The sequence below is a fragment of the Pteronotus mesoamericanus genome, unplaced genomic scaffold (assembly GCF_021234165.1).
Source record: "Pteronotus mesoamericanus isolate MK-2021 breed Mesoamerican mustached bat unplaced genomic scaffold, CSHL_Meso_final contig_291, whole genome shotgun sequence".
Taxonomy (NCBI): Eukaryota; Metazoa; Chordata; class Mammalia; order Chiroptera; family Mormoopidae; genus Pteronotus; species Pteronotus mesoamericanus.
The window spans coordinates 8,226,874-8,250,803 of NW_026555124.1; the positions used below are offsets into that span (position 1 = coordinate 8,226,874).

At 32.3% G+C, this 23,930-nt stretch overlaps 1 protein-coding gene across 7 annotated transcripts in view; it reads left to right on the top strand.

The window, feature by feature from the left end:
* Positions 1-23,930, top strand: part of NRXN1 (neurexin 1) — a 1,065,318-nt gene that overhangs the window by 100,491 nt on the left and 940,897 nt on the right. Inside the window, exons 3-5 of one of the 7 annotated variants that reach the window (XM_054575461.1) lie at positions 8,429-8,446; positions 11,677-11,706; positions 12,467-12,573. The exons of the other annotated variants lie outside the window; for them this stretch is intronic. Coding sequence (XP_054431436.1) covers positions 8,429-8,446; positions 11,677-11,706; positions 12,467-12,519 — 101 coding nt within the window. The 3' untranslated portion in view covers positions 12,520-12,573. Of the gene's footprint in view, positions 1-8,428; positions 8,447-11,676; positions 11,707-12,466; positions 12,574-23,930 lie in introns of those variants that run through there. 7 annotated transcript variants of the gene reach the window in all.

Sequence of the window (23,930 nt, forward strand, 5' to 3'; positions counted from 1 at the left end):
AGGAAATAAATTCTTAATTTTATTCTATTGTAATTAATTTTAATTGAAATGTAATTTTATATGTGTCTGTAGCTAATATATTGGATAGTTAGAAGCTGCTTCTTTTCTCTTCCAATAAGGACAGACATAAAGTTAAATAAATAAGAAAGGGAAAGATAAAGAGAAATTTATAATTTACTTAATACTTATTATCAGCAGACAAATATTTTTCAGTGGAATAAAGTATTACAGTTGACCCTTGAACAACAAAAGTGTAGGTGGTTGCCACCATGGAGTCAAAATCGAGGTGTAACTTTTGACTGCCCTAAAACTTAAAAACTAATAGCTTAAATAGTCTACTCTTACCAGAAACCTTACTGGTAACATAAAAGGTTGATTAATAAATATTTTGTGTGCTATGAGTGTTATATACTATATCCCTACAATAAAGTAAGCTAGAGAAAAATGCTATTAGGAATATCATAATAGAAAAGGCATTTACAGTATTTACTGAAAAAAATCACACATAGTTCAAATCTGTGTTGTTCAAAGATCAACTATAGTTATGTTTCTATTGATTATATTATCAAAGAATCTGTTGTAGTTTTCTTATTTTGACCATGAAAATTTTGTAGGAGAAAATATTTTTTATTGAGAAAGATATTTAAGTTTGAATTTGTTCATCGAAGTACTGAATGGTTATATGTGCATATGTGTGTCAAAGAGATGACACACATGCTTGTATTGATGTTTAGGGTGGAGTCTATGAATTGAAGTTTTTACAATATCATTTTATTGCTGGGAATTTTAAAGGAATATATAATGAATTATAACTTGATGAGACTATTTTGAATCTTAATTATCTGGCTTGGAAGTTTTCTTGGGTAAAAGAAAGCATGCTGTCTGTAATCAAATCCATATTAAACAAATATCAAGAAATAATTAGTTTTGTCATATTTATGTCATTCTATTTTTTAAAATAAAATGAACTGCTTTGAATGATGGAGTTAACATTTCAGTATGCTTTACCAGAGTCCAAAGAGAATTGTTTCTGTATATTTCAGCATGTTTTTGTAAGCAGTGAATGACCATTTCAGGAAAAAGATAAGATGAGGAATTATAAGGTTACCTTAAAAACTTGTATTTATGGTGATTTGATTTTTATAGATCAGTAAATCAGCAGATAAAGGAGACATTATTCAAGCTCATGGCTCCCTCTTCAACATGGTCTTGCATTTATATGGGCCTAATTAAGTACTTGACATTAGTCCAAACCCTTATACATATGAAATCTTCAAAGATACAGAATAGGTTGTACCAATGGACAAACTATTTTGTTCTTAACCTATTACATAAAACTTTTTTATTTAAAAAAATAATAGTTGAAAAATGTATTTAGTTTTTCTTCCTACTTGTCTATTGATTCAAATTTTAAAAGATTAGAACTTGCTGCTGAGTTTCCAGGAGATTCACTTGCAGCACGTATGTAAAAAGAATAAAAGTAATATTTTCATTTCACAACTAAAATGAAAGGGAAAATACACTTTATGTGACAAACTTATATTGCTTAACCTTTCAAATATTTAATTTGTAATGAAAGTGTCTTTTTGTTTCAGATATTTTAAAAGGAAAACAAAATTTAATGTTCTGTGAATGAAATGAACACTTTCCTTTAAATTTTAAAATCAGCCATAAATTTGTGGAATGATTCTCCCTTTTAATGACCATAGGTAAGCACATTTTTACTGTTAAAGTAGGGCAAAGATTTCCTAAACTTTTTTTTCTTGGAAATAATTTATTCTAATACTACAGGATAGAAGAGTATTTGGGGTTTTTTTTCCCCCTTCAGTAAAAGAAACTAAACAGTTTTAGTTTTTCTTTGACTTTATAAAAACCAACACATACATGTAATTAAGAAAGAAATATTTCCCCTAAAATATTCCTGCCTTATTTCAACAGGATCAAGAAATTACATATATAGTCTTCTTACTTCTATAGGGCTACATTTTGAAAAGTGACAATAGTAGACACATTTTGGCAGTAATTCCAGGAACATAACAGAGCTTAGCAGACAGCCCAGCATCACCCTGTGTTGTCCAAATCCTTCATGTTCATTTTCTTTTTAAAAACAATATTTGAAATATACACAGATTTGTACAAGAGTACTTAAAAACACGTTTTGTATGCTCTTGAATCTTATTTATCTATTTTGTATCTTGGGCAAGTCACCCAATTACAGTGAGTTAACTGATGAGAAAACATAAAGATTATATAATATTCATGAAAGTACATTCAAAGTGGTAAGACTACCCAAGTCTTAGTATATTTTTTATATTTATTTCTCCTGAACATTTGAAGCAATTGAGATTACTTGAGATTTTGTACCATTTCATAAAACATAGTATGAAAATTTCATTCTGATTGTTTTTTGCTTTCCAATGGTTGATTCTTAAGAATGAAATAATGTTTTGGATAACTTGATGTTATTGCATTTTCCTTAGGCAGCAAAGAATAGCACAGTTTCTAGAATACCAACTTGCAATATTAAATGTAATCATATTAAATTATTGATACCTGACCAACTTTTATCTGAAAATAATAATTTTATATGTTTCAATCTCAGGTGCTGTTGGACTAAATGAGTTCAGTCTTTGGAGAAATAAAAATGTTTTATGACCAACTTTCTCCTAAATGTCCTACACTTAAAAAATTTCTAGTTGGTTCATTATTGCACATTTTAGTCCGCTCTGAGAATGGAAAATTTTAACATACTAATTTATTTAGGGGTAAAAAAACCCTAACAACCTAAAAAAAAATCCCCTCCAGACAAATCTTCCATTCTTTTTCAAATGACTTTTAGTGACTTCTACAAGCCTTTAAAATTAAATTAACTATAAATTATAAATATATCTATCTTAAGTTTTAAACACTAAAGAAAATGAAAAACTAAAAGCTCTGAAGAACTGAAAGATCCTTTTAATATTTAATACATTTTTCTTCTAGATTATTTGTTACATGTGCAAAGGTTCTAGTAAATTAACAATCACATGAAATAGTTTTTACTTTGAAATAAAATTTAATATTTTATTGTATATGAGAATATATATATATATATATGATTAGCAGATCAGTGTTACATTTTATGAACCATTATTCAGTAATGCAAATCTAACTTAAGTTCTAAATTTAGGACTTCTTTTTACATTATGGTTTACTTAGTCATATTTTTTTTGTCATGTCCCCTTAATTTAATGACAATTTTTTTTTTCTTGGAGCAGTTAAATAAATTTTGTTTGGACTAATCTGAGATTCTAAATGTAGATAAGTAAATTCAGAAGTATTCAAAAGTTTAAGAAAATTTTCTGTAATAAAATGATTACTAAAAAAACTGTATAAATCTCGCATATGTTTAGTTCTCTCAAATGAAGGGCTATTTGTGTCGTTCAGCAGAAGCTCACCTGCTGTACATCTTAACATTGGAGAACCAAGGACACATGGTGTAGTATTCTTTTCTGGTACTTCATAGACAAAGGATGTCTCCTATTCATTTTTTCATAAGGAAAGTCACATCTGAGTACCAGCACATCCATTGAACCATTAAAAGGGATGATAAATTGGGTAGATAGGCATGGATGTATTTAAATTTATTTTCCCAGCTTTAAGAGCTTTCCTGATTTACTGTCTAAAGTACAATGACTTCAAACTCTTAGAAAGGAAGCTCTACTCCACTGAATCAGCTTTCTTTGGAGAATTCTGTAGTAGTGATTGAACATGGGTGGAAAAGTACATGGTAACACCCTGCTTGATGCTATTTGTCAATTTCATGTCAGAAAACATTTATTTCTCAAGTAATAAAACAATAAAGATAAGTGACATAAGCACACATAATGTAGTCTGTGATTATCACAATTCTTATGCCAACATTAAATGCAGTGGTCTTTTCCTAAGTCCAGCCATTGAAACAAATATAGAAATGTTAACTCTCAAATTAAATGTAGGGAAAAGTTGAGGGTATAAAAGCAAGCAAAATCCTCTTAACTGTTCTTCATGAAAATAAAATTTGAAATTATATACCGTATAGTTTGTGAGCCATCTGATATATATATATGTGTATATATATATATTTATATATTTAATATGTGGACTAATAACTATTAAATTCTATCCATCCAATGAACAGCTAAAAAACTGTAAAAATCAGCCATATCATTAGCCTGCCTTTCTTTCTTCCTTCCCTCCCTTTCTCCATTAATAAGATAGAACATTTTGAATTGGATACTACAAGCTTTGTAATAAAGCTGTATAATTCTCCATAATGGACTTTTCTGTTTCATTTTTGGTTGAATCTCTTCTTCGTTCTGACCAGCATTTCTCTTACTCCAGCTGACTGCTATACAAATTCACAGTTTCAGTGACTTCCTCCATTTCCCAGTCCTTGAAGTCTTCTCAGACTATGGAGATTTTCTAAAGGTATTCACTGTGAACACCAAACGAAAAATAAAACAGAGCTCCATCCTGTGCCACCATGGGAACCAGACTCTGCCATGCTGGCATTTAATCTCCAAAATGAGAGGTAATGTCCTGAAAAGTAATATGAGGAGCTGGAAAGGCAAGGATAGAAGCTAGCAAGCCAGCGTAGGGAAGAAGGAAGAAGGAAATATAATCTTATTCTGCATTCCTCCTGCGGGCTAGTAGTACCACCAGCAGTTTTGCTACTTTGCACCCTCCCTTGGAGGGCTTGCATTTGGGTGTGAAGCCACCTGCTGTAATGGCATTTTTGATGAAGGAGAGGGCTCTTTGACTGCAAAGAAAATAAAGGGAGCCAGTCACAGGCAACTAGCAGAGAAGTAAGGGAACTGAAGAAGAGAAGGAAAACCCAAGTGGTGACAAACTTCTTTTGGCCATTTTTTAATATATACAATATAGCATATAAGTTGACTATTGCTTGTACATTTAGATGAATCTTTTCATATTGCTAAGCTTAAACACTGATTATACAAAAAGGAGTTATTTGTGATATTTTATTTCAAACTTTATTTTATCCACTGGTCATGGGTGCCATTGTGATTTTCTTTGCATTGAAACAAGCACATTTGTTTTCTTACTCATTTCTCTTTTCTATATATGTAATTAAAATTGTACGGAAAGAGTGGGGACATGATAAATTAAAGAGCTATCCTTACAATCTTAAGGGCGGGGGCCAAAAGGAAAAAAGTTTGTGGAGTTGCTCTTTGGAAGTGATTTAAAAGCACACATTTTGACAGCCTGCAGCTTCCCTTGAGGTCAGCACACCCCCATCATTCAAAACACCATTGCTGTTCTGATGCTAATTCCCCTCTTTGTGAAGGAAGGACCTCTAATCTGAAAGAAAAATAAAATTCAAAGTTTCTTTTCCTGGTTTTGTATTCATTATTTTCACAATCAAATGGAAAAAAATGAGTGAGTGCGATCTTTTCCGGTGGCATGGTCATTATGGCAAAGTTGGTTATTAAGGGACTCGTTTCATGTACACAGCAGCATTAGGTGAGCAGAATTAAGAAGCCAGGGTTTCCTGTAAACCAAGAGCTTGTCCCTAAATTGACAGTGGTCTACAGGTAAGGCTGGATGGACTGCTTTCTACATTACACTAAAGCAAAATAGACTGCTTTATCTTTACATTGCGGCATGCCAACCTCTGCACCTTTCTGTGTTGCTGCTAAAATCCAAAATAGTCTTTGATTGCATAAGGATCCACGGAGAGAGCAAAAGTTGAAGTGACCAGAAAAACTATTGTTTTAAATGGGATATTCTTTGTTTAGTCCCAGAGCCAAGTGGAAAGGAAAGATAAAAGGAAAAATACCTGGAGAACAATTGTAAACACTAGATCTACCACCATTTATATGACTACATCCAAATTCTGCGATAGTATGGGATCATGTTTAGGGTAACAGATTTTAAATTATCTAGAGCCAAGAAACGGACACCAAAGGGATAAAATAAAATGAAAAAAGTAAACAGCAGTTTTTTATCCTATGATTGAATCTGGAAATATATGGAAACTCAGGGCAAGACTGTTCCAAGCCAGTTTTCTCCTTGAATTATTTTATAGAAATGAATATATTACTAGTAAATTCCATTTACTCTAGTAGTTTGATTTTTTCACAAATCTAAGTCTCCTTAGACCATTGTTTTCTGAACTTGTCAAGTCAGGATTTGTTTACCCAAGAAACACGATTCAGATTAGCATAAAAAGAGTCCCCTTAGTCAAGCTCCTTTTCCTTATGAATAAGATCTCAGAAAAATGCTGGAAGTCAGGGTGGGGTCACTGGCACCTGCTGTGGCCCTTTGCCTTATTTAACACTGAAATGAACATTTACTTTCTGGGAGCAAATCAATGACCTTGATTTTATTAGCACAACTTCCTTTTCTAATATCCTGCTTAGCACATTTTTAAAACTGGTGTAAAGCCTGGGCCTGTTTTATTTTGTGGTTTGTTTCTCATTTTTCTTTTCCTATCGAACACTACACAGCACTTTGACCAAAACCTCTTTCTGGGATTGTACTACTCACAATCATATTTGCTAGTTTTTTTGATTATAGAAATTAAATAGTGCTGTGGTAGTTGATAGACCTTCTCAACACTTGACTGTCTTTTAAACTCCCCAATTTTTTATTACTCTACATATTAAATAATATTATTAAAAACAATCACCTTAAATGTGGAATAGAATTTCAAAAGACAATTAGTATAAAACCGGCTATATCTTAGATATTGAAAGAATCTGGATCTTTGTATGATTTCCAGTATAAAGCAATAAAATAAAACTTTAATATTTGTGTCCACATCATGTTTGAGTTGCCATTGAAAATGGCAAATTCAGTCTAATTCCTTATTTGGTAGATTGGAAACCAAACGCACATAGTAAATGACTATCACATACCAAATATTTCATTTTTAAAATTTATTTTAAAATCAACTCTGGCAAACCAACTATTTTGTATAGATGTTATTGTCCACATTTATCCACTATTTTCCATTATATATTAATACTAAATGAGTAAATGTACCAGTTTTGATATTACAGTTTCCAGCTAATATAGTTTAAACAAAATTGATGGTTTTTAATTCATTGATAACTTTAACTATTACAAAACTATTTATTTGTTGAACCTTATGAAATGATGTATTTATAGTTGTATTTCTCATGTTTTTACACTTCCTATTGTTTTTTTCTTCAAAAACACTTTTGATAAATGGCTGCTTATTTAACTATTATTTGTTGAACCTTATGAAATGATGTATTTATAGTTGTATTTCTCATGTTTTTACACTTCCTATTGTTTTTTTCTTCAAAACACTTTTGATAAATGGCTGCTTAAAAAGTATACTTAAAAGAAATTTATGAATGAAACTGGAAATTTCAACATGAATATACGTTATTATTGGAAAAATTTTGATTAGTACTGAAACCTTGCTCTTGCCCTAGTCCCATAAAACAGCTTTCCCTTACATTTCCTACCTGGATACCAAGCCCTGTGTCTCAGATAGTTCTTGAACTGTCTCATACATACCAATAGTCTAAATCCCACTCACTTACTTTGATTAAATGCAAATCTGACTAGATATATGCATGTTTGTATATACATATACACATATCGAAATATATTTAAATAAATATGTAAAATATGTAAATATTATATAGATATATGGAAATACAAGGGAAAGTTTACCAAATATTGTCATTATCTTAACTCCATTCATATTTGCACCATAAACAGAAGTACAAAGTGAATAAATCTTGATAAACTTTGCCTAATAGATATTCCTGAATGGACTTCTCTTGCACTGATTAATTTTTCTATTTAATATTTTAAAAGTTAACATTTTAATAATTACAATAAATGATCATCATTTGCAATAAAATATGAGCACTTTAAGTAAATCAGTTAAATTGTAGATTTTAGTTGTGTGTTTATGTTATGGTTCTTTAAGGGAAGAAATTGAAGTATTAGAAATACTTAAAACCATGATAGAAAATGGATTACACATTTGGTAGAACTGGAATATCTTTGACTTCATGGCTATTTGTCCTTCATCCAAGTCCAAATCAGAAGTTAGAAACAGAATCTTTAAGAATGGTATAGAAAAGCTTTAAAAATTATTGCATTGAAAAACCATACCAGCAACATGTAAGAATGTTTGCTTTACACAGGGCAGTGGAAGACTTTAAAACCCCTTGCTCAGGACATACCAGTATCACTGAAATTTAGTCTCACATTTTTTTAAATGCTGCCAGTGGGAGGGAACCTGCCTCCCATGATTTGTTTTTCCCCTTGAGTGGTAGCGACGGAGCACTGCATGCTGTGTTTGGTGCCTTGCATGAGGAAGACATGCAAAGGCAAGGTCCAGTCTGCATGCTGCTTAATGAATGTTTTTCCTTTTCTCTCCCTCCTTGTCCTGTGCTTTCAGAAGACAACAATGTGGAAGGTGGGTGCTGTTTACTTTTTTTTCCCAACACTCATTTGCCTTTTATTTCTTAGCATTAATAGAGTACATCTTGAATGTAGACGGTAAGTTAACAAACTTATTTCTGAGCATTTGTTGATTTCTGGATTTTGTATCACTTTTCATACAGAACACAGGTACTCTCTACCCCAGCAACCCCAAGTATATGAAATTCCTTCGATCTTAATTTCAGTCCTTGATGGATTTCAGCATCCCATATGAATCTTGGAATACTTATTGTAGTGTTCTGTATGGAAAAATAATACAATCCTGTTTTTATTTTAAATGAGAGACTATTTGTAGTTTCAGAACACAATGCATGATTCTCCATTTTTTTCTTGATCAAAATGATTTCTTTTCTTTTGGAATTGTTTAGCATTACATTATCTCAAGCCCATTGTTTTAGTTTCAAGTGGTTTGATTTATAAAAAACTGAGTAAAGTACTGACTATAATAAGAGGCATACATTTAGATTAAAAAATAAGTCTTTGGCCAGTGGAAATGAAAGCATACAGTACTCCACCATGATTAATGGTAAGTATATTTGTGATATTCTGTGTCTGTTGAATAAACCTACAGTATTTATTCAAGTTTTTCAAAAATTATCCCTCAAGGAATTTTGAGCAAAGGTTACATTTTTTCTATAGAATCCAACAAACTAAATATATTTTGACATTCTATTTTTAAGGAACTTAAATGTGTTAGCTGGTGTGCTGTCAAACCTCTTCATGATAAAAATGCAAAAAGAACTAGGTAGAGCAAAGAATTATGGAAGGGAAGATGATGTTCTATCAAATTATGTAATTATGTCATTAACAGTTTTGCTTAAACAATTTACCATTATATATCAGAAGCAAGCCTTTAGCATATTTCATTTTGCTACAATATTTTGAAATAAAATCATTCTGTAAAAATAATATACATTTCTACAGAATGACAGGTTTCTTAGGAAAAAATGTCCCCTTTGAAGGTTACAGATAAATAGTACAATTACTAAGATCTGATGTTTCAAATAAAGAACAATTTCTGTTAATATAAAGTTGATCACTAACAAGTTTCAGCATATTGTTTGTGATTCATTCATGGACAGTATAATTGTTTACTTGTTGAACATACCTGTTTTATTATTTAAGTAAAATAGATTAAAACTTCAAAACAAATCAGTGACTAGTTTTTCAAGTGTTAGCTCTGCATAAAGCTTCTGTTTTCTATACTACACATTTAATAGCATGTGAATATGCTCTTGATAAAGATATTACCCTGTAGTCTGACTTCTTCCAAAATCAGTCTCATTTATATTGTGCATGTTAATTAAGATTGAAAGTTTTTTTAGTATATTTTCAACTTCTTTTGCATTTCCTTAATCATACTGTAAAGTTTCATGTTTTTGTTCTTTTCTCTTTAAATCCAATTGCATTCCAATGAGCTTTAAAACTTGCCTAATAAGCATGAATGCCTCTCTCCTCACCCACAATAATCCCGTGAAAAATTCTGACAAGATTTTCAGAATCTAGGCCCATAAACTATTGCAATAAAGTTTATTCAGTCATAATTTTAACATCCCTATTTATAACTTGACTTTGTTATAGTCGAGTTTCCTTAGTAGAAAATCTAGCGTGAGGAGAGTGAATGCTTTTGAAATGTATTCATTTGCATCCTTACCAAGGTGATATTAAAAACTATTATAGGTGTCTAATATATTTTGTAAAAGTTAGATCTGATGCAGAGATAGTTCCCTGATTTAGTCTACAAAATGTTATAAACTATTACTAGAAAATACGCGTAGTAGTTCTGATAGTGAGATTAAATGAAAAATTGTATCATTTGGACAGATAAGCCACTGTTCCTAAGCATATAAAATATCATGAATCACCAACAGATCATAAATGTTTTCATCTTCCTGGGTGATTTTTTTTTGTTAAAATCACTTAGAAAATACAAAATACAAAAAGCGGCTGAAAGTAGACAGAAACCTTAGACTACTAAGTTTAGTAATTTTTGTATTGTAATCATATAATGGTTTATAATTTATCCACCCCAAGGGAATGTTCACCCATAAAATTTTAAGGAAATAACACTGATTATTTTTACTGATGCAATTAAGTACAGAATGTTACATATCTCAAATAAAGATTCAAATATATTTGAAATAACACTGGGAAATATAAATTTTGCTAAAATTGTATGCATACTATGTTGTTCTAACATTTTCCCATATTTTTGAAATTTACATAGATTGAGTAGTAGTTCCATTTCTGAATTTAGAATAAAAACTAGGAATTATGCCTTTCAGTAAAAAATATCTACTTGGATAGTAAAATAACTTTTTAAAAGAACATTAGTATTCTTTCAAAAAGCAGTGGTCTTCAATCTAAACTTAATTGTCAAGTAAGAGATAATAAATAATTTAAATAAATAAAAGGAATTCAATATTATTTTAGAAAACTTCCTTGATGAAATTGTTTCATATAGGTATGTATATATATATATATATAATATATACTCACATTAACTGATAGTTTAGTATTTAAGTTATATTTAAGTAAAATAATAAATAATTTTGTTCTCCATGTAAAGTTACTTGAGCCTATTTAAAGCTGATCCATTGTTCCTTAAAAACAGTATTCTGTAGTAAATTCTAACTTTACAATTGCATGTCTAATAATCTTTTGTGTATTTGAACAGTCAATTGCTACATGTGTCAGACAAGGAGACATTTCTGCATTATCATTTCAGTGTGAATAAGGATTTTTTTTTCATTTAATTATGAAACTTCTCATTTTTTGATGAGGGGAAAAAGATCAGACCCAGCCCATATTTCAGGTATTCCTTGGGGTTTTTATGAATATAATCTCATTACTAAAGAATGGCAAACCCTATGGGGGCAGTGTTCAAAGCTGATGGAGTGTAGTTGCAATATTAAGGGATTGGTTGGATTTTAAGTCATGTTCTTATGCTCTTTATTGTTCCAACTGATACTAGTAGAAATACACAGTGCAGCATATGCCAGTGTCTAAACTGTAGTTCTACAACTCTTTGCCCCAAAGCATTCCAACCAGGTGTTGAAAGAATGCTTTTTGATTTGCCTCTGCGATACAGACATGTCTCATAGGAAACAAGATGTCTGTCACTGAACATTTTTGTCACCTTGACAACCCTGCCTTCCCATGCTCCCTTGTTTATTGCTGACTGTGCTCTTGTTTCCCTTCAAGGTCTGGCGCACCTGATGATGGGCGACCAAGGTATGGGCTCTGTTCCTTTTCCACTCTGCTTTCAGTGTTTTGTTTTGTAGCTGCTTTCAAACCATCACTGCAAAGGATGGGAAAATGCTTGCAAATTATCTGGCTGCAAATTAAATACATAACTTTGTTCACATTTTTTTCATGTGTTTTTCTCCCCTTTATTTGTCGGTTTGATTTTTTATTTGCTCTTTTGGCTTTTGTTTTAGTTCATTCTTTGCATTACAATATGTGAAAATAAATGAGACAGGGGACTTGTGATTTAAAATTTTCATACATTTGTCAGTATATGCAGTTAGGATAGTTATCATAAAGAAAAACCAAGAACCATAAAAAAGTAATATCTGAAAGAGGATATTCAGTTTAACCTAGTGTAACAAAAAGAGTCCATTTTTCACCCATGCATGGCAGTTTGGGAACATGCAGGCATCTTTGGCGTTTGGCTTCTAGAATGCTGAGTACAGTGTTCCACAGAATCAATACTTCTTTAACCTGTAGTCTTGTGTATCTACTTTTTGTGTAATATCTTAAAGTGAGCATGGGCTTTCCAATTTCATTGCATGTATTGCCTTAAAAAAGGCACATTTCTCAACATGTATGCTGATTATGTCTCCATTTGCTTTCAAACCCTTATTTATTCTTGTTTAATTTTCAAAGAGTAGTACATTTACATATATTCACAATTCTTATTGTTGTTTCTCTCTTCTTTATTCTCTTTGTATGGAAACCCTTTCTTCATGGAACCATTTCATCAAATCAATAGGTAAAAGTAAAGGTATTACACTATTTTATTTCTACCTAATATCATCTATATGAATTACAGTGTGTCTAAGTTATACAAATGTATTTACACCTTTTGGAATTAATAATGGGCACTGGGAGGTAGGTATGAGTATTAATGAATATTTTATGAATTTAAGGTAAGAAAAATCCATCAAAGTGTTTCATTCCTTTTTTTTTTCTTGCTCTTTAGAGTGATTTTTTCCATGTCAGCTGCTTACATAATTAGTGTATTTAAATTTCAGCTGCAGGTTTTGGTGTCAGTTTTGGCAGTACCATTCAATGGTAGTTAAATGATAAATGTAGTCGCCATAAATATATCCCCTTCAAACATTTAATTCTGGAGCCTATCTGCCCCAGCCATTCCGCAATGGGATGTAAGTCTAAGCATGCACAGCATTGAAATGGTTCTGCTCATCACCTCTGTTGTCTGCTAGATGTCATATATGCACAATAATTCCATGATAATCTAGAAGATGCAGGATTGTGAAAGAGAGAAACAAAAGAACAAGATAAGCCTGTTCTTTGTTTTGTGCATACTAACTCTGTTTTAAGAACATTATCAACCAGGTATATATTCTTTCATCTCTTGGTAAGTCAGGCATGTGTACTCTTTGACAACATTGGTGTAAAATTTAAAAGCATGTATAATTCACCATTTAGAACCATCCACATTGTGTTTAGTGTTCTCATTAAGAGGAGATAGATGATAGACAGCTATGGTAAATATGTATTATAGCCTTTACATTAAACTTTTTAAACTATGTATTAGTGAATATGCCCTTGGTCTCTAGTTTTTGTTTGTTTATTTGCATTTTTGATTATTTTAAACACAAGAATGCGTCTTATCCTTGAATTCTCTGAATCTTCCTTGTGCTCTGAATCTTAATCCAGTGACTGGGACCAAAGCCCACAGTCCTGCAGCTTCACGTTTGTGTCACCTAGCAGGGAAACGCTTCTGCTTAAAAAAGCGCCTGAACATGAGCTGGGAGAAAAATAGGAAATGGTATCAAAGTTTTAAAAGTGTAAAGTAGAGCTTTAGAAACAAATGTTGCTTGGATACTTCGAGTTAATAAAAAAAAAAGAACATACACTATTGTAATTTGTTATTTGGTCAACCACTTTCAATGATGTAATGTAATCTTATTTTAAGCTTTCTTGCAACTATTCAAATGACAATAGTATTGCTGCTCTTAGAGATTTTGTGCACCATTTGGGATGATCTTTAAACTTTTTCATTTTTGAGGACAAATTGCCACCCACTTTTCTTCCCTAAGTGGGTATTTCCCACCATATTCCTTAGTATAAGATTCAGAATGGCATAGTGGAACTGTATATTTTACTTTACTTGTTGAGTAAAGTATATCTATATGTGTTCATGTATGTTCCTGTGTACATTGGTAGGAATGCCTATATATACACAAACTTTCTAAATATGCACACATATATTCATTTATGTTGTGAAAAAGTAACTCTTAAAAATAATTTTCTAATGATATAGCCATTTAATTTTACATAAGGAATAATTCATGTTTACACTAAGTTGATATTTGTTTTGGTGTAATTAATGTTGTGTCACCTAACTTCAGTTTTGCTATTCAGTCTTATATGTTTTCTGTATGTATGTGTGTCAAACATATTTTTGCTAAAATTTTCATCACATTTTATTCCTCAATCAGCACAAAACTCCAGAGGGAAGGGCTTTTTATTTTTCTTCACATTCTCCTTCTGTTAATGGAACCAGGATGCTTTTTTATGTTAAATGGAGAAAGAAGATTTAAGATGGACTTGAGTATTTTGCAAATCAGACTGGTCCCATTTCACGTTGTTTAATTAGACGTATGGAAATGACAATGTGATTTGTAAGTCTTTAACTGAAATTAATTTAATAAATGTGCATTCTAGGTCAAAAATACAATTTTGTCTATGACATGCATCCACATTAAAAAGTGTTGTTACAATAGGAAAATGAAAATGTGGACAAGTGAGTCGGATAACAGAATGGAAGTGCTGTGAGAGTGGGAAAAAGTGATCGGTGTTTAAAAAGATAAAGGTAACATGAATCAGGGTTGCTCTTAGGTAGATATCTTTGCCGTGTGCCACCTGTTGGAGAAGTCAAAAAATGTCTAGCAACTTTACATTGTAGATTTCTATGTCAGATTAAATCCTAAATGTTAACCTCCTAGGCTAAAATAACTGATTTGCGTTGTAAATTTATTCCTCCCAAATCTTTCTGTCGCAGTATAATCCTGTAGAATTTTCCCTGACACCTTTCTCTTTAGGAGTAGTGAATTCAGGGTCTCTGGAATGATCATCTCTTGATTAATATATTTTTTTTTAAATCCAGAAGCAAAATTGAATTCAGGAGCATTATTGTTGTTATTTTGGTTTTTCTCTGTATGGATTCTTAAATATTTTCTAAATTTTTAAATGCCCAGTCATAAATGAATGCATTTCATATTTTTGAAAAAGGGGGAAAAAGTAACACATCTAAAGAGAAAATTCCTTCTGAAAACCTTCTTCATCTTCCTCCCCAGCCTTCTCTGCAGAGGTAAGCACTGGTAACACTGTGATGGATCCGTGCAGAGTCAGTGCGGACCCTTCCATACTCCCTAATTATTTTTTCAGGGTTGGAAAACTGAAATATCCCTAGTCATTTATGCATCGCAAAAACAGCTAAGTCAGGTGGAGATATGAAAAGAATCATTGCTATGTGCTCATGGAGTCATAATGAATAAAATAAATTTTTTCTCACTCCTCCTGTAGACTGTTGTGCCTCCTATTTTCAATTGGTCATTCTGTTCCAAACTCTAGAGTCAATTATTTGGATTTGCTTTTGTGTTTTATAAACAAGGAAATGTCACTTTTACCTGGATACCTTGAGGAATAAACTTTGTTTCAGTGAATTATAGCTTTCTTAGAGATAGCTGAAGACAGATATTCTCTAGAGTAAACCTTCCTTCTGTTGCTTGTGGCTAGATGGACCCAAATGGTCTTTGTGATATTGTGGTTGCATTCTTTTCAGGTATGAAATTTGTCAGCCGTATTGTTGGGACCGTTGATAATGCTAACTTTACTCTTCTATTTTATTAAGAATTTAGGTGTATCGATTTGCATCGGAATTTAGGGGGGGTTTTGTTTTTGTTTTTATTTTCCCATGTATATTTAACCGGTCACTTTATTCCAACAATTACTTTATTAAATTATATTTTACTTCAATGGTTCTGTGAAAGTAATGAGTGACCATATATATGAGAAAATGTTAAAGTAAGTTACACTGCAAATCCAGCCATTGTGGCTGGTTAATAGCTCAGGAGCTCAGGTTAGTAACTGCCAGTTATGTGTTGGTACTTTGATTGGAGACCTGTATTCTCCTTCCTAGCCATCATCATAGTGGTAATTACATATTTATATGGGTGATTATAAATCTAATGTCAACTTTTCCCAATAGAATGTAAGCTCCATAAAAGCAGGAAGTTTGTCTTTCTTTTTGGCCATTGTATTTCCAGAAAAAATTTGTAACTGTATCTTGAATGTGTCATTTTCACGACTTAAGTATGTGAGTGGGAGGAGGGGCGCGTCGAAAGAAGATGTAATGAAGGACATGGAGAGTTTGGAGTGGACAAAATAGGGGGTGGAAAAGAAGAGGAAACTTACGCAGATATCTAAGAATAATGATAGCAACAGATTACATGGAATATTCTCTGTCTCTAAAGTTTCTTTCCCCCCCCCCCCATTAATCATATCCTTTTCCAAAGTTGCAATATATCCTTCCACTAAGGCATCGTTGTGATATCAATTTAATATACCTTAGCATATGCACAGCAATGGTCTGTAAGGAAATAAAGTCAATCATATTTTGTGTTTAAGGGTTTCAGAAATTTCAATGTTATTCAGTGTCACAGTGGCAAATAATCAAATTTTATTTTCTAACTTGCATTATTCATGCAAAAGCAGGTACAGGAATGTTACTGCAATTCAGATTTGTTGTTATACTACCTGACATGCTTTACATGAGTTGAGTTCTTTTTTCTTTTAATCTCACTTTGTCAACTGTGATGTACTATACCGTAAGACCTGTGCTTGAATGGGATTTGGATCATAAACTTTCAAAAAAAGCCAAAATTTGACTCTTATCTTGTGACATGATCATATTTGCTACTCCTTGCATTCATAAATCCTACTGAATAATTTGCAAAGTAAGTGTCTAGTTGGCTCTTTCAAATGACCATCCATTGTTTGATTGTCCAGGTTTCTCATGTTACTAGAAGTCCAAGGTATCACAACTGTCAAACATATGATTCCACATTTTATAAGTGCCTAAATTGTATTGTGAAAATGAAGATCTTCAAATAATTCATAAAACAATAAAATTATATATTCTCAAAACTAACTGTGTTAATACCTAGGTATATTTGATGCCACTACAACTAATTTTAAGTGATGTTAGTGATTATGTTTTAAAAACTTTATCTGTAATGTCATACCACAACTAATATTCTAAAGGTAGATTTGATATTATTAACATTTAGAGAAGAATAAAACGTATAGTATGTTTTATTAATTTTCTTATGTTTCCATGATTTTTGTTAGCATCTTTTAACTCTCATGTTGGTATATAGCTAATTTGTCTGTGAAGTACTCAACTTTCAATCACTAATATCATGACGTATATTCATTTTATAACTTTTAAATACATTTATTGTGGTTTCTGATGAACTAATTTTGAAAATATGTTTATCTTCTGTATGGCTTATCATATTTCCTAATTTAGCTTCATAATATTAAATTTTTTAGAAGCATTTGTGAATGTTGACAGAATCTTACTGTATTGAAATGCCTATGTTTGGTGCATATGGAAACTAAGAAATAACATTTTGAATTTTCTATTATGATTAGCTACTGGATGATCTTCATTTGCAGCCACAGAACATGGAGAGACCAAAATACCACTACATAAAATCAGATATTAAATATCTAATTCATCAGGGTGATATACATAGAGTGCTCTGTGACTATTAGAAATGGTATTTATTTTGCAGTTCTTATTTAGTCTGCATGCCCACAAATTCTGAGTACAATCAACAAAATTTTCTTGAAGAGTAAACATTTACAAGTCATCTGTTGCTGTGATTTAATCAATTTTGTCATGTTTATTACAAATAAAAGTCTCAGCTACTTTGTACCTCTGTTCTCTTGGCTCTGTGATGAGAAATTCTCCATGTTTTTATACACTGTATAAAAAATGATGGTATTGAAGAGCTGATAAACTAAACAAAGATTTTATTAGGCTGTAATAGATTAATTTTTCCTTAGAGAAGAACACAGAAAGGACTCGCTACAGCCTAACAGTTTAAAGAATGAGGTGGTATAAGTATAAATGTATATGCTTTACTGAAATAGATTGTAAATAGCAAAAATTTAAATTATGGCATACTGGGTTTTTAAAGGATTATTCCTTTTCCTTTATTTTATTTTTTATATTATTTTATTTTTTCCATTATTTTATTTTTCCAAAATAATGATTTTATCTAATTTATCCTTTTAAAATGTATTTTTGTGAATTCAACTTTTTAAAAAAAAAATCAGTGTAAACATAATTAAGCTGGTAAGAGGGCATTTCTTAAATTATGTTGGTCAGTGATTGTAGAGAACAATGCCAGTTCCCAGAGTCCTCAGCTTACATACTGAAGAAGTTTGAATGTTTAATTACAAAAACAAAACTGCAGATTAGGGAAGAACATTACAAATTATCTTTAAAAAAACTGTTGACAATCTGAAATAGAGGGTTTGGTAGGGAATATTGCTTATTATATAATAGGAAAAACATTGTGGATAGTTTAATTAGAAATAACTGATACAGAATAACCTACCTTAAGGAGACTTTAAAAACTTTTGTCCTCTTAACACACCAAAAATGATAAAACAGGGTCTCATCCTTATTCTTACAAAACAAATTTAGAGGTAGTGTGAAGAAAACCAGCCCCAGAGGATGACATAGGATGCTTTTGTTTTTCATTTTTAAGGTTTCCATTTTAGGGGAGTAAAATTCCACCCTTTAACAGGGGAACAGTATAGAATGGTGGCCAGTACTATGGTGAATGGATGAGCATAAAAGGGTGATTCTCCTCAATCAAAATTACTTAGAGATTTCTGTAACTTCACACCAACATTTCTCAGTGATGACAGTGCAATGAACTTGGCTCCTCTTTGAACAAACTTAGGAGGTGATTGGTTAAGAACTGCTTTTCAGATTCAAATTTACAGGCTAAAGGGTACAAGGAGGTGAATATTTTCTCATGGACTGGAAGTACTGTCCAGAGGAAAGTTTTTGGTCAATTAATGATTTTTCCCACTAATGACTTAGAGTGATATATGAGTTGAGTTTATACTAACCACTTAGTTCCCCAAAGACCACATTTTCAAAGAAATCTAATTAGGGAGTTCTCTTTTTAGATAACTACCTTTTCTGGAAAAATAACAACATATAATTACCTTAAGATAAATAATTGGCTAATACTCTCACATCCTTCAAAACTTTGCTCAAATGGTACCTTCTCAAGAGACTTTTCCTGACCATTCTATTTAAAATTATAATTTGCCACTCTCCTGAACTCTCACGTCCCAATCTAGTTTCTCTTCCATAACAATTATTATCTTTTTAAATACTTAAGATTTTATTTAATCTGTTGACTGTTTATTTTCTGTCTTTCTCCTACCAGAAAATGAGGGGGCAGATATCTCTGCCCTGTGTTGATGTATCTCAAGAGCCCCTAGAACAGTGGCTGGTACAGTTGGTAATCAGTAACTCTTGTGTAATGACTGACTGATGGGCTAAACAAGTGGATAAGATTTCCTCTTAGAGTTTATTTTGGATACTGTTTTTTTCTCATCATACGCTAATTTTCAAATTTCTCTGTTTGCATGAAGGTAACTCTTATGAAGACAAGCAAATAAAACTAAATGTTTCTCCTTGAACTGGGAGTGAGGAGGACTCAGACTTGACCCTCTTGAACTTTCTTGTTTTCTGTCCAATTTAGATGGTCTCAGAGAATTTGGAAGATATTTGGAAACCACGCCAACCAGTGATGGTCAAGCCTTTCCTTTAAAATTCCCCTAGTATTCCGTCTTAAATGAATATTTCTTTGAGGGGACAATAATCCATCTTTGCATGTCTTTTTATGTATAGGTAACAGGAAGAAACTCCTGGAAGTTTGGCTCATAAATAGCATGTGACTTTCAGGAAGTACTTGTTGGCAATTTGTGACAGAGAAAAAGTTTCAGAGAGTGAAGTGGTTCTCTTCTCCTTTATGTTCATATAACTTATCCTGTACTTCAAATATTCAGTCTTCTCAGATCCTCAAGTAGCTATATATACCCAAAGGGCCTCTGACTTTTTTCCCGCCCAGGGATAAATGATATCTTCACTTGGTTAATGTATCAGATACTTAGTACAGGTTCCCATCCTGTTGCCCTAAGCTGAGGGGCCTCTGCTGAACAACCACATGGTAGCAAATCTCTGAATTAAAAAGCAACAGCAAAACTGCAGCGCCGAAGGATGTATTTCCCTTAAATTGACTGACTTTATCTCTTGTCCTTTTTGTATAAGTAGAAATAGAGATAGAGATGGAGTATCACAAAGGTTTCATTCAAGCTTAGTCATTATTACTGAAATTGCCAATGAGATTCTTCTTTATATGGGACTGTTACTCATGGTGTAAGCCACAGCTATTCAGAGAGGATGTTTTCAAGATTTTCAATATTAAATATAAATGCAAGGATAAGAATAGTTACTATTTTTCAGGACATGTCTTTACATATTCACATTATATCTACTTATACAAAACATGTATTCCACTAAATGCAATATTTCCTTTTCTGCCTAGGAATTGTTATGTGCCTATGAGCACATGATAGGTCATTCAGAATAGCAGAAACTCCAGTAATTATTAGCATTTACCTTTTTAATTATGTAGTCCAGATATAGAGCAGAAAATTAGACTACTGAGATAATGAGTAATTTGGGAAATAAAAATGACTTATGTGTTATAAGAAATTTCTAAGTAATATTTTATTTTTTTGGCCTGAATTACCTGGTCAACTGACCTAGATTTTCATTTCATTTTCTGGACTTAGCATTTCAAAGCCAGTAGACATTAGGGGAAAATTAAATTACTCCACTCAAGGAAACAATTACATTTAGATTTGGCTAAAGTGCTGCCAGAAGGAAGGAAATCCTTAAATTGGCTAGTCATGGTTTCAGTTCACAGGGAAATCCTGGTCCACCAGCTAACCATAGGCTTTTGCAGATTGCTAGTAGCAAAATGTGCTCAAAATTTTCTGCTAAACTTAGTAGACATATTTTTGATGCTGTGCTGGCTTAAAAGAATTATGACAGCTTGTTATGATTATTCGTTTAAATAAAAGAATGCATTATCCGACCATCAGTCAGCAGGGCATACATTTTAATTACTTCCCTAGCAGCAGGGTTGGATTTGCACTAATGCATCTGTACTTGCTGTGTGACCCGTGGCCTTCTTAGCAGGGGGGGTGAAATTTTGAGTCATTCCATGCTATAAAAAGAGAGTAGAGCTGATTAGTCCAAAAGAAAGCCAAATTAGGACTGACGAATGTGAGAACTTGGTTGGGTGTTTGCTCTCTCATTATCTGTAAAGAGTACTGTCATGACCCATTAGGCTAAGTCTTTTTTTTTCCTGCAAACTACTTCGAAGATGTCATTCCATAGTTAGAAGGATGTTTTGTATAAAAGAGGACTATTGCTATCTAAACAAGGCTGGTCAAGTAGCTCACTTCCCTGTTAGAACATGCAAACAATCTCGCAAGCACCACAACAGGCCTTGACCTCAGTGCTATTGTTCTGACCCAGTGGCTCTCAGGTTGGCTGTCCAGCCCTCCACACCCCCAATCACCTGAGGCACATTATGAAAAAACTCAATTTTAACTTAACAGATAATTGTATTCGATGGGACTATGGTGAATTGGGATCCTGTTCTTAAAAAAAAACAAAAACAAAAACAAAACTATAAAGAAAACCACCCAGAAAAACCACCCCTCAACTCCCCCATAAGCTTCTAGAGCACAGCAATTTTCTGTAGTGTTACCAACTCAGCAAATTGGCTTTTGCTGTCTTAGAGTTGACTTGTCCTTTGTGGTGATGAAGGGCTCTTTTTCTTGCAGGAGCAGGTATAGTTTGTTATTTCAATCCACATTACTTCTGTGTTGAAAGGCTTTTTCTTATTATACAAATAATTATTATCTTGCCTTCAGAGAAGTTGGTCCATTGGGAAACAATATGTGGTTATTCAATTAGATCTACCTTTTGTCTTTGAAACTAGGTAGTTGATTTTCACACTAGTAAGATGTCACTGGGCTCTTTCAAGCCTTGTGGTAAAGATCATTAAAAATTTCATTGTTTAGAATTCAAGTATGTCATATATATTAAAAAAGGAAAAAAAATGAATATCTGACAACATTTATACTTTTTTATGTTGCCCACCCGCGGATCCTTTGTAATACATTTTAGGCTCATTATCCTTAATACCATGGTAAGAAGATCCAGACAAAGGGAAAGCTGAATAGCAAAAGCTGAGCTCATGTAAAAAAGAAATATGCTACATATGTATCTCTATACAACAGAAAATTTAATTATGATGACTTATTTTTCTGGAGATTATGATGAAAGAGGCATTAAATAAAACAGGAATATGTTATTTTCACAAAGATTATGCTTTAGGGGATAGAAATTTGGTTCCTAGAGTCTATTAAAAATGAAGAGGTAATGTATTTATGAGACATTTTAGAAATGACATAAGGGGATATATTAGCAGATTTTTTCAATTCTACAGAAGGAAGTGTTTCAAAGAATGGTGTGAGCACGAGAAAAAGCAGGGAGAGGAGTGCTGAAGGCAAAAAAGCCAAGTTTCGGCAGGGAAGTTAAGGGGTAAAATCACGTGGTTATTGTGACAGCAACACTATTTTCCCAGGTAGACAAGATGCGGAAAAGTAATGATAGCAGCCTGAGAGCGTGAGTTTGAGGGGGAGCTAATGAAGCTTTGTACGTAAATGATTACACATTTTATGTGATTTGGAGGGATAGCCAAAGTTATCCCCTTGCCAAATATAAATCTCTCAGAAGCCCTATAATGTTCCAATTTTTTTAAACATACATTATTTGAAAGTGTCACATAAGTTGAACTATGAATCAAATGGAGTTTGATTATTGATGAATGGTTCAAATAAAATTAAGTAATTTTCAAGGAAAACAAAAGGTAACAAAATCAACTACATGGAAGGAAGTTTTGTTTGTTTTTTTTTTAAAAGGTCAAAGACATTAATTTTGTATATATATTTTAAAGGCTCATTGAGTCACAAATTTTGAGAAAAGGAGTAGAAGAAATTGGAATTTGTGTGTGTGTGTGCGTGTATGTGGTGCATTCATTTCATTTTATAGTAGCTTGTATTACTGTTAATGAAAAAAATATATCTTTTTTTTATATCTCAGTGAGCCTGAGAATGCTAATCAAGAAATAATTGTCGTCTTTTATGCCTCTAAATAACAAAGGCAAGATGTTTTCCTTTAATTTATTTTTTAATTTCCTTGATTAGGGTATTAAGATTCTGTGTAACATGAACTAGTTTTAACATAAATCAGATAAGCCTTTTGTTCTCGATGACACAGTAGAAAAAGCTCAGCTTGCTTTGGACTTGTTTTGCTTAATTGCTCTTCTTCATTAAAAGAGAATATACAATGAAAAAATCATTATTCTTTCCTGTCCTTGAATTCCCTTTTGGGGTAGGTTTTGGAGAGTTAGAAATTGTGTGCCAGTTAATAGAGAGTGGTCATTATGAGAAAGTAAATAAAGCTCGTCAGGGGCATGGGGAACTTATTCATGTGACTCAGTAGGTCTGTTAACACTTTGGACTCCTAAAATGAACTCCTTTGGACTCCTTTAAGTGAAAAGTAATTTATTGGATTTAGAAAGTATGTGGTAATATGTTTTAAACAAAGATAGTTGTGAAGTTCACTAAAATCAGAGAATCACTGTAATTACTTTATAATGGAAAAAGATTTAACAAATAATAGAATCATAAATTTGGCTAGAACTTTAGATGTCTCCTACTCCACGTGCCTACTCAGCCAACTCTTCTGGTAGTTCTGCGATGATTCTGCGATGGGTGATGATACAAACTCTGTTTACGTATTCATGATGAGGGTGACCTTGCTACCTCACTAAGTGACAGTCTTTTTAAGAAAAGTTGAGATTATTAAAGGGTTTTTTCTGTATTTGAATCACAATCTGTCTACTGAAACTATCGCCAATTAGCCATCTGCACGTTGCTATTGTTGCTTCTTAAAATGCTGAGATTCTCCAGTGTGCTCTGCTCCCTGTTTTCAATTTATCTGGAGTTACACACAGTTAATGCCT